This window comes from Solanum dulcamara, chromosome 4 (genome assembly GCF_947179165.1).
Source record: "Solanum dulcamara chromosome 4, daSolDulc1.2, whole genome shotgun sequence".
In the NCBI taxonomy this organism is placed as follows: domain Eukaryota; kingdom Viridiplantae; phylum Streptophyta; class Magnoliopsida; order Solanales; family Solanaceae; genus Solanum; species Solanum dulcamara.
This window is the reverse complement of record NC_077240.1, coordinates 7,736,511-7,752,632: the sequence shown is the minus strand read 5'-3', so window position 1 is coordinate 7,752,632 and position 16,122 is coordinate 7,736,511. Positions and strand designations below refer to the sequence as shown.

Genomic DNA, 16,122 nt, shown 5'->3' with positions numbered 1-16,122 from the left:
CGTTTTTGGCTAAGAAAAATACCCTTAATGGTACATTTTAAACTCAAAAAAAGATATTTCTAATTATAAAAAACTAGGTGTCTCCCTTACTATTTAATTACACATTCCTCTTTCTTGCTTCAAATTTAAAGAAATTATCAGAATTTTTTTTGGTTGGAAAAAGAGTTAATTATACCACTGAATTATTCAAAATGAATTAGTTTTATCCTCCATTATATTTTGATTCAAAAATACCCTATCATTATGTTTCTGACTCAAAAATCCCTTTAAACTACCTAAATAGCTCAAACTATAGCTCAAACTATCTTTCTTACCGACAATTGTTCTAAAAACAAGAAAAAAGAGGTTAATTTTGCCCTTAAAATATTTGAAATAGGGTGATTTTATCTTTGTTTGTTTAGAATTTTTTTTATGTTGGGGGGGGGGGGTAAGATATGTGTGTGAGACATATAATAATATATAAGAAAATAAATAGAATAAACACTTCTCATTTTAACAAATAAAAACAATGACATATAACTTTTTGTTTTTTGTTTTTTGATACCTCATACATTAGGTTTGCATTTTCATTTCAAAATATGATATCATTTACAGATTTTACATAACTATTTAAAATTTATTTCTACGCATTAATAACAATGAATTTATCTTACGAATTTTTAAAATGATATGATAAAATAAATCAAATGCAATTATATCTTCACATATCATATTATTTAATTTAATTTTTAAGTCATTTTAAAATTCAATCGATTTAGTTGAGGTCCGATATAATAGTTGGAGGGCATTTTTAAACAACAGTTAGTAAGAAGGGTATTTTCAAATCAAAAAATATTATAATAAGGATATTCTTATACTAAAAACATAATGACAGGTAAAATTTAGCAATTTTGAATAGTTAGGGGATATATTTAGCCCTTTTCATTTTATCTTTTTAAATTTTAAATTTAAATTTTGTCTATTTGTTTTCCTTCTCCGACTATTATAATTACTCAGCAATTAGTCCGGGAAAGTATTGATTTTAGAGTAGAAGAATTATGCAGTGTTTGAGATCAAGGAAGAATATGGTTCGTAGGGTTTTGAGGTTGCGAATTAATGGTGTCTTCTTCTTCAAGCTTTTCTTTCATGATGAATGGCAATGTCGAATATGTATTTCAAGAATGATTTGGTTAATGCCCAAAGGGTCTTTTCTGAAACAGAGTTATTTGTGGTGTTCTTCTGGGGATTTTGTGCGAAAATATGAAGGAGATACCCAGTAAGTTGCAATTTTTTAATTTTATTTTCTCTCAGTTGAATTTAGTTTGCCATTTATGTAATCCGTTTTCCAAAATATGGGAGATTAATCCTTGCATTTTCTTTAGTTTTTGGGTTGAAGAGTGAAAGATGGAAACTTTCTGTACTAACTCAATTTTTTCATGCATTTTGGTGTAAAACTTTCTTAATTTAAACTAATGCAAACTATCAATATGATCTCAAAATGTATTGCATTAGTGACGGTCTAGTAAAATCTGAAGAATTGTCCTTGGGGTTATTCTTCTCTGGAAAATTGCTTGTCATGCTATCTAATCTTGTGTTATCCTTAACAAGGGTTGATCATTTGTCACCTTAATCTTCCCTCTCTGTAATTGATTTGAGATGTTATTTGCCAACACTAATTACTGCCTTTGTAATTCAATTTTCTGTTCGTCAAAGATTAAAGTGATTAGTTATGGCAGTCTTTGCCTTGGTTCTCTTTTTCTGGCCCCTAACTTTGCTAAATCGGGATAGTTTTTTTTTCTAGGTAATGGATCTAAACTAATATTCTTATGAGTGAAGGGCCAAAATCACACCTAAGTATTTCGATTTTTTCGAGTTTCATACCTGAAGTGTGCAAATTTCCTACTTGAACTATCACCAAATATTTATCGAGACACACCTAAAATTTCTCTTTGAGAATGCAATTCATCTCGATTTATCTTCAAAGAATCTTGCATTCCTTTTTTGTAAATACATACAAGGATCAGATTACATCTATCTTTCTGTCTGATCAGATTGCCAAAATTATTAATATTCAACTTTAAGGTATTTTGATATACTTTACTAATCGTTCTTGTAAAGAGGCACACTGATACACCAATGTCGTTTAAATCCAATAGCTTTGATGGCAATAGGTGAATTTACTACTACCTCGTCTATTAAGTTTAAGAAAGCAGATGATTGAATAACTTTGTATCCTCAATAACATCATCTAATACACTGACCAAAAGCTCAAAACACCCAAATTGGCACCAAACCATATCAACTAACTATGATTAAGTGATTTAATGAAGTGAATATATATATACACACACACACACAATAGCCTAGCCTACAAGTGATATTGACTGTTATGGGCCTACCCACACGACTTCAAAATGTGTCGCTACTGTGTAAGGCCTGTTTAGTTGTATACCCAACATCTCTCCTGTATTTTGCCGATGTGGGACTTCTTATCCTATGTTGGGGTGTCACATACAACCCCTTTTATAGATTCAACGTCTTCACTGAGGTTTGCCTCACCCCATGGGATTCGTCTAGACTCAACACTGAGGTTTGCCCCGCTTTTATCGGGATTTACCTAAACTCAATTAAACTCTGGCCCACATCGACAAGGCTGACATATGAGTGACTCTGATACCATTTGTAATTTCCTAGCCCACTAGTGATATTGTCCGTTGTGGGCCTAGACCCGCACAGATTTAAAACGCGTCAGTAGCGTGTAAGGCTTGCTTACTTATATACCCAACATCTCTCCTGTGTTTTGCCGATGTGGGGCTGATAATCCCTAAGAAACAACAAGAAAATATTCTTTCTTGATTGTCCAAAATTAAGTAGCTATTGCTAATTTTCTAGGCCTACGAGCTTTGTGGAAGTCCAATAATAGTGATTAAAGAATTTTATCACCGCAAAAAGTTTCCAACGGCAAGCACAAACCACTCCACCAAGCAACCTTCAATACATGGCTTCATCTGCAACACAGGTTGTTTAGTATTGATTCATAGGCATTGCAAAAGGGCAATAAGAATTAACAAATTCCGCTGCATCAAATAAAAGAAGAAAGAAAAGAAACTGCAAATTGGACCATCCCATTATTATCTTCCTTCATGTTGTAGTGGTCTTCATCGTCATCGTAATCATAAAGATTCTGTACAATTGTTCAAGAGTTTCAATAAACTTAAGCTTAGTACATACTTTATAGAGAGTGTCCCTTAATGATGTTGATCTAGGTATACAAACAATTGACAAGCAATGCAAGTATAATTCAATCTAGAGGAACACAAAGCATTCTGATTTCAAGTTCCTTAAATATGGCTGTCAAGTTAGGGAAGCAGAAGCTTTTTCCACATACCTGATTGCAATCGCCGTCATCACTACTTCCTCTTCAATCTTCTCCTCTTGTTCTTCGTCTACATCTTCACCATCCTTTTTCTTTTCATCATTTCCCTAACCATTTGATGAAACTATAAACATTGCTGTAGATGAGTTAACTTTTTTGCTAAAACACCTTGAAGGAAGCATTTTTTGTAAAGATAGAGATTTAACCTTAGACTTTTGATCAAGCTTTTCCAAAAGATCCAATTCTTGCATGTCTTTCACCAAAAAAGCAATTTCATGAGCTCGATAAATTACAACAAACGGAAGGCAAAAGAGAGAAAAGCATCTGCATTTCTTTTGAATGTGATGTCAGCTGTTGTACAACTTCTTTTGGATAGGTAAATGTAGTCCAAATACAAAGAATTCACAAGACTTACTACATCACTGAGAACCCTAGCCCACCACAAAAGCACATACCCACTTAATGAAATATCACAAGTGGAGAAGAGCTTTCTTTTGTGCAGGGTCATGTAAATAATAAAGTTCTATAATCATTTCACAGACTTGTCAATGTACAATGAGAAGTATAAGGAGTCCAAGGATATGTCTATTGACAAATTAAAGGCCAAAGGAAAAAATTATGCTATTTGGCATTGCAGGAGATTTTAGATAAAAAATATTATAGTTTAGGAATAATAACAATATTTTATAATTTTATTATTAAAGAATAATTTAAAGGGATTTTGAGGTATTAACTCAAACTCTTTTTTTAGCAATTAATACTAAACATTGTTTTGATCGTTGCTGTTTCAAACTGACAAATGTTTGCATTCTTCTGTCTAGTTGTTGAGTGTGTGTCAGCAATTCACAAGTAACTCATTGCTGTAATCCAAGAATAGATTCCTCCAATCCAAGAATTAGAACTTTCTCGAATAGGACTCTCTTCTATTAAAAAACCTATTTAGAAAATCTCTCTTATTTCTTTACCCCCAATTCTCTCTTCAATGGTTGATGTTATCGCTGAGCGAAAATATCCAGCTTTCTGTTGAAGAAGGTAGTAAATTTTCACGTGGGTCTGTTTTTGTCAGTCAAATAAATCTTCTTCTTTTTTTGTGGACTTCTTTCAGTTGATTAAAGCTACATTCACCGTTTTAGGTCAATGGGTGCCAGAATTGTTTGAATCTATAATTTTTGTTATGATTTTTGGTTTGTTTTTTTTTAGAATTTTGTGGTAAGCAAGCCTGCTTTTCTTCTATTCTTTGCTAATGGGTATTTTATTTTCTGGGCTAATCATCAAAGTTTAATTTTCTTTATCTGTTAATGTATATACTTTTTCTGCTAATTTTTTTCTAAAAAGGAAAAAGATATACACTAAGAATCACCATATCTGCACTTTAGTTTTGATTATCTGAACTAAGTAAGGTGCTTTTCTTGATTACAGTGAAGCAGGTATCTGGTAATTCAATTTCAAGAAACCCTTCTGCTATAAATGGCGAAGAAGAGAGGCGGGAGGATTTTTAACAAAGAAGAAATTACAGAAGATTGGTGCTTTGAATGTAAAGATGGAGGAGATCTCATGATTTGTGATTATGGGTAAGTCTTTTTATTACTCTTTCCGCCCTTTTTTGCTCCTTTTAGTGACTCAAACCCATAATCTGACTTGGAGATGGAGGGTACTCTTACCATCCGAGCAACTCCTCTTGTTCGATTATGGGTAAGTCCTTTGGTTAAAAACCATTTTTATTTTGGACAAACGGAGATACTCTCGAGCTTGTCTGAATACAAAAACTACATTTTTCTTTTTCTTTTCGGGCTTTACTTTATGGATGAAAATGTGGACATCATTCGGAAACTTTTTTTTTCTGGCTTGAAAAGAACAGAGTTTCTATCTTTAGGTCAAAATTGCCCCTCTTCTTGGTGATCGAATTGTGTGGAAACATTTTGTCTTTCACAAAACCCTAGGTTCTTGGATAAAAAATGACAACACTCGATTGTATATTGTGAGAAAACAAGAGTTTGACAGAAAACTTAGCTTGATTATTCCCACAAGCTATTGGGGTTTAAACAACTAAGTTTACATATCCTAAAAAGGAAAGGAAATCAATATAAATCAATACCTAACTAAAATAGGAGTAAATCAAGCCACCTACTATATTTACATATGAGTTATAGAATATTTCTAGGATTCTAACACTCCCCCTCAAGCTGGTGCATACAAATTATATGTACCAGGCTTGTTACATATATAACTAGTTCTGGGACCGGCTAGGGACTTGGTGAATATGTCTGCAAGTTGATCACTTGACCGCACAAACCTTGTGACGATGTCTCCTGAGAGTACCTTTTATCAACAAAATGACAATCAATCTCTAGGTTCTTGGATAGAAAATGACAATCTGTCATCCTTGTCTTTTCAAGAATATCAAGTGCATACTTTCTTTGTGAAATGGCAATTCATGATTTGGATTGAACAACCTCAATGCCCTAGAGGTTTCTCAATCGACCAAGATCCTTAGTATGAAAGTGTTAGAAAAGGTGACGTTTCAATTTAGTAATCCCTCATCATTACCTGTGATAACTATGTCATCAACGTACACTACCAAATGCATGAAAAAACCTAGAGTAGAGTGACAATACAACACATAATGATCAGCTACACTTTGTACCATACCAAACTCCTTAATAACTATGCTAAACTTCCCAAACCATGCTCGAAGAGACTACTTCAGGCCATAGAGTGTTCGTCGTAGTCTGCACACCATGTTACTAGACTCCTTCTGAGCAACAAAACTAGGTGGTTGCTCTATATATATACCTCATCTTTGAGATTTTCATGCAGAAAAACATTTTTAATATTCAACTGGTAGAGAGGCCAATGACGAACAACCACCATGGATAAAAAGAGGTGGACTGAAGCAATCTTGGCCATAGAAAAGGTATCACCATAGTCAAGACCAAAAATATGTGTATAACCCTTGGCCACTAGTCGTGCTTTTTGGCGATTAATCTGTCTATCGAGGCCAACCTTCACTACATATGTCCAATGACAACCAAATGTAGATTTATCTGAAGGTAGAGGAACAAGTTCCCAAGAACCACTAGAGTGTAAGGTAGACATCTCCTCAACCATAGTTTGTTACCTGCCTGAATGAGAAAGAGCTTCATCCGTAGTCTTAGGAATAGCCACAGATGATAGTGATGATGCAAACGCAGAATGAGTCGGTGTCAAACGATGATAGCTCAAACAAGTATGGATAGGATGAGGGTTATGAGTAGAGCAATTACATTTTCGAGTGGCAATGGAAGGACTCTCTGTAGACTAGTTCTTAGTAGACAAGGATTTTGGTGGCAGGTGTGAATCATTTGTGCGCGGACGACGATGATAGGTCAATAGTGGTAGAGATGCAGTGGAGGAACTGGTAGAACCTTAGAAATGCCTAATTGTTCAAAAAAAAAGAGGATGTAAAGTAGGGACCTTAGAAATGCCTAATTGTTCAAAAAAAAGAGGATGTAAAGTAGGGTTGACCTTAAAAAAAATAACATCAATGAACATAAGGTATTGCTAGAGGTCAGGTGAGTAGCATCGATATCCTTTATGTACACTTGAATAACCGAGAAAGACACATTTAATAGCATGGAGAGCTAATTTGTCTTTTCTTAGATTGAGTATGTGGACAAAACATGTGCTCCCAATGATGTGTGGTGGAAAAGAGAATAAGGTTGACTGGGAAAACAAAACAGAGTGTGGAACCTGATTTTGAATAACGGCGGAAGGCATACGGTTAATAGATAACAAGAGGTGAGCACTGCATTCCCTCTAAAATGCAATGAAATATTCCCTCGATTATTCAAAAAAAACTTGTTTTTAGTTTTTTCCCCTTATGTGCTTTCTCTGTTTTCTTTTTCTTTTGTATTATACTAAAAATATTTTTAGTTTTACTTGTCACTTTTAGCATATCAAGAGAAAAACATATTTTTTTCATGTTTTTCTTAACATCAATTACTTACTCTCCAAATCATTTTCCACGACCTAAGACTAAATATCAATTAATATGGATATTGAGGTAAAATCTAATGTCAATCATGATTTCTTAAGGGGCGTGCAAAGTTTACCCTTATCATTAATTACCTCCAAATCATTTCGAAAATCTAAGACCAAATATCAATTAATATGGATATTGTGGTAAAATATTCATGTCAATCATTATTTCTTAAGGGACGTGCAAGTCCAACGGGACAAGTAAAAGTGAATGGAGGGTGTAAAAACCACTTTTGGCTTTTTTGGGAAAGGTTATTTTCTTGTTTGATAACACAAAAATTTCTTGGATAAAAGCAAGTTTGCTTGCAAACATTGTTAGATGGCTCCTCATAATCCTAAAAAGTTAATAATGAATAAAAGAAAAAGATACAGGTTGCACCCAAGGATGTGGCCTAGGGTCAATGAAGTGGTTGAAAATCATGAGGTCCAAGATTCAAATTCCAGCGGAGACAAAAAACAATAGGTGATTCTTCCTATTTTTTCCTATATTTGGTGGATAGAGATACCCGGTATCTGTTGCTGGTGGGAGGTAGCAGGTATCTCGTGAAATTAGTTGAAGTGTGCGAATGTTTGCCCGAACACCACGGTTATCAAAAAAAAAGGGAACAGACAGTTTCCAGCTGGGATTTTCTTATTAGGAACGTGTGAACTTTACTTCTATGGAGCACAAAGGCTGGAGATTCACTGATGTCATCTTGACTTATATGAAACACAAAAAAGCGATAATTCCTTGACCTCATGCTCTCTGTCTGGTCATTCATCTTTTGAGATGAGCACCGCTTTTCTGTTTAGAATTTCAGGTTAAAAGCTTCAGAAAATTAATGATATAAGCAGTATATGGCCTAGCAATTAGCTAGGTAGTTTTTATTTAGGTTAGCTTCTTCTTTTTTTTTGGCTAGGTACTCTGCAATGGTATTCATTAGGTGTTCCAGTTATTTTGACTTGGTCATTCTTTCTCTACATGGACTTCTACTAAATAATATATTTTCGACTTTGCAGGCGATGTTTGAAAGCTTATCACCCTGCATGTGTGGGGAAAGATGACTCAGTTTTGACAAGTGATGAACAATGGATATGTGGCAAGCCTCTTAATTCATCCTTCGTCAAGCAAATTTAATATTTCTAAATTTACTCTTTGTCCTTTTGTTTTGTCTGGGAGTTTTTATCCTTTTGCTAGTTTATCGATTTTGACTAACCAAAGTTAAGCATGACAAAGCTTAGAGCTTGTTTGGATGGACTTAAAAGTTGGTCAAACTAGCTGTTAAGTTATTTTTTAACTTTTGAAAGTTTTTGCCAAATCAAAAAAAGTGCTTAAAATAAGTTAAAATTTACAAAAATAAGTCAAAGTTAAAAGTTGGTCCCCTTCTACTTTTTTCTTTTTGACTTAAAAGTCATTTTTAGCTTAAAAGTCACTTTTATAAGTCTAGCAAACGGGCTCGTAGTTTATATTCATTAGGTAATTGCTTTTGCTACTTTATTATGAAACTTTTGCAAAATGTCTTGGCACAAATGGAATGAGTTATTTTCTAGGCAATTCGTGAGGGTCTCACATTTCTCTATATGTTGGCAGTTCCAGTCGAGGAATTATAACTGTTCTTTGCTAGAGCCAGTATTTCCTTTATTCCTTTGTGTAGTTTAGATTTATATTTGTTGCACAAGGCAAAAGGAAAATATATAGGAACTAAAAAGTAGATTAGAAGTATGTGATATTGGATCCTGGTGGCTAGCTCTATTTCATGATGAGCAAGTACGATAAATGTTGATTTAATTCCCTTAAATTTAAACTACTTGAGGAATGATATTCTCATTGTGTGTAAATAAATTATAATAAGAAAATTGTTAAGCTCATAATAGACTTATTCTTTAACAAATATAACCTAATATGTAGATACAAGTTTGAATTCCATACTTAACCTCGGCATTAATTCTCTAGGGATAGGCTTCTTTATCATACGTGTGTATGCTTAACAAGCAAACCTTGATAAGAATATGATAATACATGTAAGCCAAGATAATATAAAAAGCTTAAAATAGTAATATACTGAGAAATGATTATTGTAATCGTGTTTTTCTTGAGTGTTGGAATTTGATATAGAAACAAAATTTGCCTCTCAATTACAAAACAATATTAGAATACATTTTATTGCTTAATTTGACTCCAAATTGCTACTTTTTGGAATGATGAACCACAATGTTAGAGGATTATTAGTCTGTGGTAACTGTTGCTGAAATAGATAAGTATCTATCACTCAAAGACATTAGATAAAAGGGTAGCCTGGTGTGTCAAGCTTCCTGTGTTCACACAGGCTCCAGGGAAGACCTCACCCCAAGGGGATGTAATGTAGATTGCATTCAAACATTTTAATTTTTGAGTACTTATATATTGTTGGCTTATATTGTCTTGTTAGTTTCACTGGTCATGTATTGCTTTTTTCATTACATAGAATAAAAATAGTTGTGCGAAAAGTAACATGAGTTTTACTGTGTTCCAGGACGGCATACATGCTTAATTTGCAACGGAAGTTCATATTATCAATGTTATTGTTGCGATAGAGCTGCATGCTCTCGCTGCATTGGTCGAATAGATTTTGTCCATCATAAAGGGAAGAATGGATTCTGCAATAACTGCCTAAAGCTCGCATTGCTTGTGGAAGAAGACAGGAATATTGATTCTGATGGGGTATGCATGATTATTATGGTTACTCTAAAACTGTATTTTTTGGTTCAGTACTAACTAATTAATTACTTTACTATTTTGGAAATTTGTATTTTCAAACCCAAAGAAAACTTGTCATGGAAACTATTAACTGAAATAGCCCTGGTAAACAGCTTGAAATTTAATAGCATGACGCTTTACAGCATTGACGTATAATTATGTTTAAAATTCATGATAGACGGAGATAAATGAAGTCAAGTATTTAAAGAACCTTGAGTGGCAACAAGTTTGACAGCAGGAGAGTATGAGATGCGCTATCTGTTTCTCTTTAAAACACAATATTCATTTGTGATCAGAAAAAGTGAAATTAAACATGAAAAAAGACTCAGTTTCTTGTTCAATTTTCAATGTGAACTGTATTTTATGGAAATCTTAGAATTTTTCTCCCAGGGAGTAGCTTCACACGGGTTTAACATGAGAGAAGCTCGGTTGAAAATCTTAGTTGTATTTAATAGGTGTAGGTTTGATCATTATTTTGTTGTTTCCTGAATTTATTCTTCCCCTAGGCTTCCGAAGATTGAGTTTATTCTAGCAAATGTGAGGTGGATATAATCTCAAAGATCTTCATGTGTCACAAACTCTATTAACAGCTTACTTTCCTCTGTTTGAGCATGTGAGATTAAATCTTCTGTGTTTATCTCTATTATCTTATTGGCAACATTCAGTTAGAGGAGTCTCTCTTTTATTGCTTTATTTATCTTCCTCTCTTATTTGCTTTATTTTTTCTCTAGTTAATGAGTGATCTCTTCCATTTCTCATATGGATGATTGTTGCTTTCCAGGAAAGTGTAGACCTCAGAGATCGGGAAACATACGAGGGCCTTTTCAGGGAGTATTACGAGATAGTAAAGAAAAAAGAAAAATTTGACAAAAATATTCTTCTTGCTGGTAAGGCGCAACTAGACAAGGAGAAGATTTGTCATTTTAGCTCTTATTCAGATAAATGTTGTGAGAAAGAGGATGAGCAGCTTTCATCGGACAATGAAGATTTCAGTGATGGAGAACCTCAGAAGAAAAAGTTTAAAATGAAAAGATGTGCACAGCAGAAAAGATGTACACAGCAGAAAACAAAGATGCAAAGAAAAGTCAACTGCAGCCTTGAACAAAACAAGATATCCTCAATTTGGTATTCAACTGCAGCACAAAGTCAATTTGCAGCCTTGATTCCTGAAAATATCAAACTTGTTTACCTGAAGAGGAGCTTGGTGCTGGAGATGATCAAGAAGCCTGAGTCAATTGAAACCAAGATTATAGGAAGTTTTGTTCGGGTCAAGTTAGATCCATGTGATTCTGAGCAGCGTACCTCTCATCAGCTTGTGCAAATTGCAGGTTGTTTTAACAAATGACTTCATTCTTTGATTTGTCTTGAAATAGTTGCTAACATCCCTCAATGTACTGCTGTGAATATGTCTGAATGCTACATTATGCTCATGTCTTCCATACGAAGTTTTTGGATAATTGGATGGTAACTAGCCAGAAAACCTGTTTTTTTCTAACATAAATGAATTATGTTTCCTCAACCAACTTTGTTTACACTTCTTGTTGTTATCATGACATTGCTAATCTGTTCAAGCACATGAAATTAAAGTTGAAACTTGAAACTCATCTTTTCATCTTTCCATGAACTGAATTTCCTTTGGGTTTATCATTGCTGTGTTGTTAATATTGAGAGAAGAGTTCATTCTTAACACCCTCTGTATTTTGTTTGGAACATATAAACCTTCTTTACAATTTATTGTACTTTGTCTGCCCATGTTGTTTGATACTATTACTATTTGGCGAGTCAAATTGTTTCCTTCTTTGACTACGGTATGTTTAAATAAGTCGGTTTGATTTTACCAAATAAGTGTGATTAGCAGTAATTAATATGTATTTTTCAAATATGTAAATATTATTTTGAAAATGGTAAAACATCAATGTCGGAATTCACATAGAGAATCAGATGAGTTGATTCCGGATCATACCACTCTTCTCGGAATGGAGGATGATCGTTGCTAAACTAAAACAAGTTACTCTCTCCAACCCAAAGAAGAAGAGTAGAAGACCTAGTTTAAGTAGCACCATAGGTTGAGAGAGAAAATTTAAAATAGATTACTATTATTAAACTTAATAGGAATTGGAGAAATTTGAGATGTGAATAGAGTGGATTAGATCGATGAAAAGATATGACGTGATTAAGTAAGATTAAATCAATCCATTGAAGAATCTCAGTAAATTTGGAAGAGAAAAAAGCAAGCAGGTCAAGTAAATTGGATGGAGAGATTGAGGCATGATCATAATCTTATTCTCATCCTGCACGTCTTAATATAGAATATTTATCTTACATTGGAATCTTAATCTTGAGCACCAATTTGCTTCCAAACTGACATCTTTCTTGTTTAAGGAGTGTTCTCAGTGATCAAGCATGGTTCAAGTGATAAGTGCAAGAGCGAGAGTTTAGTTCAAGTTTCAAATATGGCCAGAGATGTTTGCTTGACCAGGCTTTCTGATGATGAGATTTCTGAGGTAACCTACTTCATCTTTTGAGGGCATCTGTCTATGCAAACTCTACTTATAATTTGACATGATTTTGCAGCTAATCAGCTATATATAGCAACTGGCTGTGAATATTTTTGTATTCCTGCTCAGGAGTCTACTGTACTGCTCATTTTTAGGAGGCAGATATACACAACACTTGATCAAAGTTTTGCCATGTACAAATACTTGTCGCTCTGTTAAAAAGATTTAAGGTTTTCTCTTGTTCTGAGAAGTTGTTGTCATTGGTTGTCTCAGATTTTGGTGTTAGTAGCATTAAAATAGATTTCACTTTGGGAAAAGAACCCGATTGTAGACAATGATAGGAATTGTGGCATGTGGATTAGCTATCTTTTTCTATTTTCAACAGAAGAAAACAGCTTTTTAATCTGTCTACTAGGTGTAATCTGCACCACAGAAATCGTTACTTCATATGTTTTCTTGTTACAGTATAGACCTAATAGGAAGGTAGGTACCTACTGATTATTCCCTTTTCCATTTATTTCTCAGTTGAGAATTCTGAGGATCATTCTAAGTATTTCTTGAACTGAGAAAGAAACTGATTGAACGTTTCTACTTAAAATAAATAAATGATTGAACGTTTCTAGTAGTCTAGATGGTAATGGAAGCTAGTTATTTATTTGTTCAAAACACAACATAGCATCTCACCCTTAGTTGAAGCTGTTACATGTATTCATCTATACTTGAGAAACATCTTTACAGTGCAGAACTACCCAGTGGTTAAAGCTCTACCAAAAAGCTTTTGTGGTTACCCTTCAATGCAATGTATTTTGATATTCTTCTCTGTTTTTCAGGAAGAGTGTGATGAGCTCAGAAGGAAGGTGAAAGCCGGCCTTCTAAAAAAGCTTACAATTGTAAGTTTTTCGGCTTGCATTTTGACATAACTATTACGTTGAAACATATTCTAGATATTATTATATGACTGAAAGCTTTAATATGATTAACTATTGTTTCCAGCATAATATACCCCCAAATAAATGACTTGTCCAAAAAGTGATCACTCTGTTGGCACTGCTCGGTGCAAGTTCTGGTTACCTCTAGAACAACTTAGTTTCTCTTTGTTATATAGCGTTAGAGCTTGTAATATGGATTTTGAGCGGGAGCTCTTCGGGCAGAGCATGCTGCTTGCAACATACCACATTGTCTCTTGCGGATTCTAGGATTCATCCTTTCCCTAAGAGTGACTACTCTTGGTTATATTCATGTAGCCTACATGTCCTGTGGTGTGACCCCTCTGGTGGGAAGGAACTAGTAGAACCTGGGTGGATCTTGGCTGGGAGATAATGAGGGAATCTTCCAGCTTACCAGTTTAACACAGTGCTTTTGAAGTTCCATTTTTACTATATGGAGAGTCCTTTTGAATATCCTTCTTTCTTTCTTTTTTGAAACTGGTAACTTTGTACATATTGTAAGTAACAAATCAGTACAAAGGCTGTACTGCAGTCATATTTACAAGACAAATCCAAGTCCTATGATCCTATGTCTATAATGAATCTAACACATCAATAATAGATACAGGATCATTAGACCAAATCTGGTTACACCAAAATCACAGGATTGAGATACAATTCAACTTGACCTACTCAATACTATTCTCTACATTCTCAAAATGCCTAGAGTTTCTCTCCTTCCAGATAGTCCACCATATACTGGCTGGTATAATTCTCCACCTTCTATCCTTTGCCTGCACCCCAACTTCCCAGCTTTGGAGTGTCTCTGTAACCTTTCCAGGCATAGAACAAGAGATGCCTTTGAGATTTAAGAACAATCTCCATAGCTGTCCTGTGATCTTGCAGTGAAGGATTAAGTGGTTAATTGTTTCTGCCTGCTCTCCAGAAAATACACATCTGGGGCTTAAGTTATCTCCCGATATTCTGTTGGTTGAAGTTGTTCATCTTCCTATATGCTTTTAACCAACTTGAAGGTCCCCTTGTCACTGCCCTGCCAACATAGCTCATCAAACCCTTTGTGTGTTCCTTTAAACTGGCCAACTGTGCTGAAGAACTCTGCAACTCTTGTGATTTCCCCGTCATTTGCCTTCTGAAGTTGACATCCTACCCTTAAGGAGTCCACATTTCTGCTATGGACCATTGTTGGTGTAGCACAAGGTTGTGGATGTCTGGGATGAGCCTTACCAGGATACCTGCCTCATGTCAATCATCATTCCAGAAGCTTGTCTTACCCCCATTATTAACTTTGATCTTGGTGCTATTCTTGAGTTCACTCCATAGAGATCAGATCTTCATAGATTTACCACATATGGAGCAGTTACTTCCTTGGTCATCCACCTGTCTTCCTCCTCATACTTAGCATCAATACTTTCCCCACAGCATTTGCTTGTCATTTGCATACTTCCTTAGCCATTTCATTCAGAGAGACTTATTGTGGTTTTTCAGGTTCTTAATTCCCAGACCCCCATATCTTTTTTCCACTATCAGATCTTTCCATTTGACAAGGTTATAGCCTTTCCTGTTGAATTTCCTTTTTTTATTAAAAAAAATTGCTTTTGAATTTGTATCACTTCATTTAAAGTCATGAGCTACTAGAAAGGGAATACTTCTATATAATTTGCATTTGATTTTTTCACTATCCTTGCTTGTGGGCATGGATATATTCGCTGAGCCATGGGGGAGTTTTCAGTGATGGGTTGTGGTGAGACTCGAATCGAATAAAAAATTCTTGCTCTGACACCATTAAGAATTGTGTGTGTCACCTCTATTAAATGTTTGATCTATTAGAGAGCTGATACTTTGGATTTTAATCTTCTGCATTTCTGAAAAGATACAAGCTCAATTCCTCAAGTTTTCCAGTTATAGATTCAGCTGAACTCCAATTTTATTTAGTACTTCCATAAAACTTAGTCTCCTATTTGCAGGTGGAGCTTGAACAGAGAGCTAAACTCCTTCATGAGGACATCACAAAGCATGTATGGTTTCAATCTTTCCAAGTTACTTTTAAAGTTGGATAATTTGTTTCCTTAGGAATTCCTTGTTGATTTGGATAGCTTGTAGCTCTACGAATTTATACTCCATTGGCATGATAAATGCAAAAGATTATCGTGCATCACGGATTAAATGTTGTAAAATGATTTCAGCTTCCATTTCAGTAACATGAAGTTATTAGCAACTTGTTCATTTTTATCTTGAATCCATATATTTGCGAAAATCTAATATCTGGTGACACCTTCATTTTTAATGTCAGAGGATTGCTCAAGAGCTGAAATTGTTGAAGATACGCATTGATGTGGCAAATGAAAAAGGACGGAGATATGAATATCCTTTTTTCCTTCTTTATTTTGGTGACTAAATTAGTAGTATTTTACAGAACACCAAACCAGTCCCAAAGATGAAAAATTTAGCACAGATTTGGAAGTAAGCTTTATGTGTTTGGTCACCAGCATGACTTTCTATGATCACCAATTTCATCCTAACCCCTATGTTCCTCTTTTATCATCTCATCCTTCATGCCCTAATTTTGTCTCTATGTACTGTTGTCTCACT

At 34.6% G+C, this 16,122-nt stretch overlaps 1 protein-coding gene across 2 annotated transcripts; it reads left to right on the top strand.

The window, feature by feature from the left end:
• Positions 1 to 990: 990 nt before the first annotated feature.
• LOC129885922 (zinc finger CCCH domain-containing protein 44-like) lies at positions 991 to 15,960 on the top strand. Of its 2 annotated transcripts, none has more exons than XM_055960404.1 (9): positions 991 to 1,255; positions 4,775 to 4,926; positions 8,372 to 8,451; positions 9,865 to 10,052; positions 10,870 to 11,416; positions 12,471 to 12,592; positions 13,417 to 13,476; positions 15,498 to 15,548; positions 15,824 to 15,960. In XM_055960404.1, exons 2-9 carry the CDS (start codon positions 4,823 to 4,825, stop codon positions 15,926 to 15,928), a joined length of 1,257 nt encoding a protein of 418 aa, XP_055816379.1. In that variant the 5' UTR covers positions 991 to 1,255; positions 4,775 to 4,822; the 3' UTR covers positions 15,929 to 15,960. The 2 variants fall into 2 exon arrangements, with proteins under 2 accessions (XP_055816379.1, XP_055816380.1); XM_055960405.1 differs by having other exon boundaries at positions 992 to 1,255; positions 12,483 to 12,592.
• Positions 15,961 to 16,122: the final 162 nt, after the last annotated feature.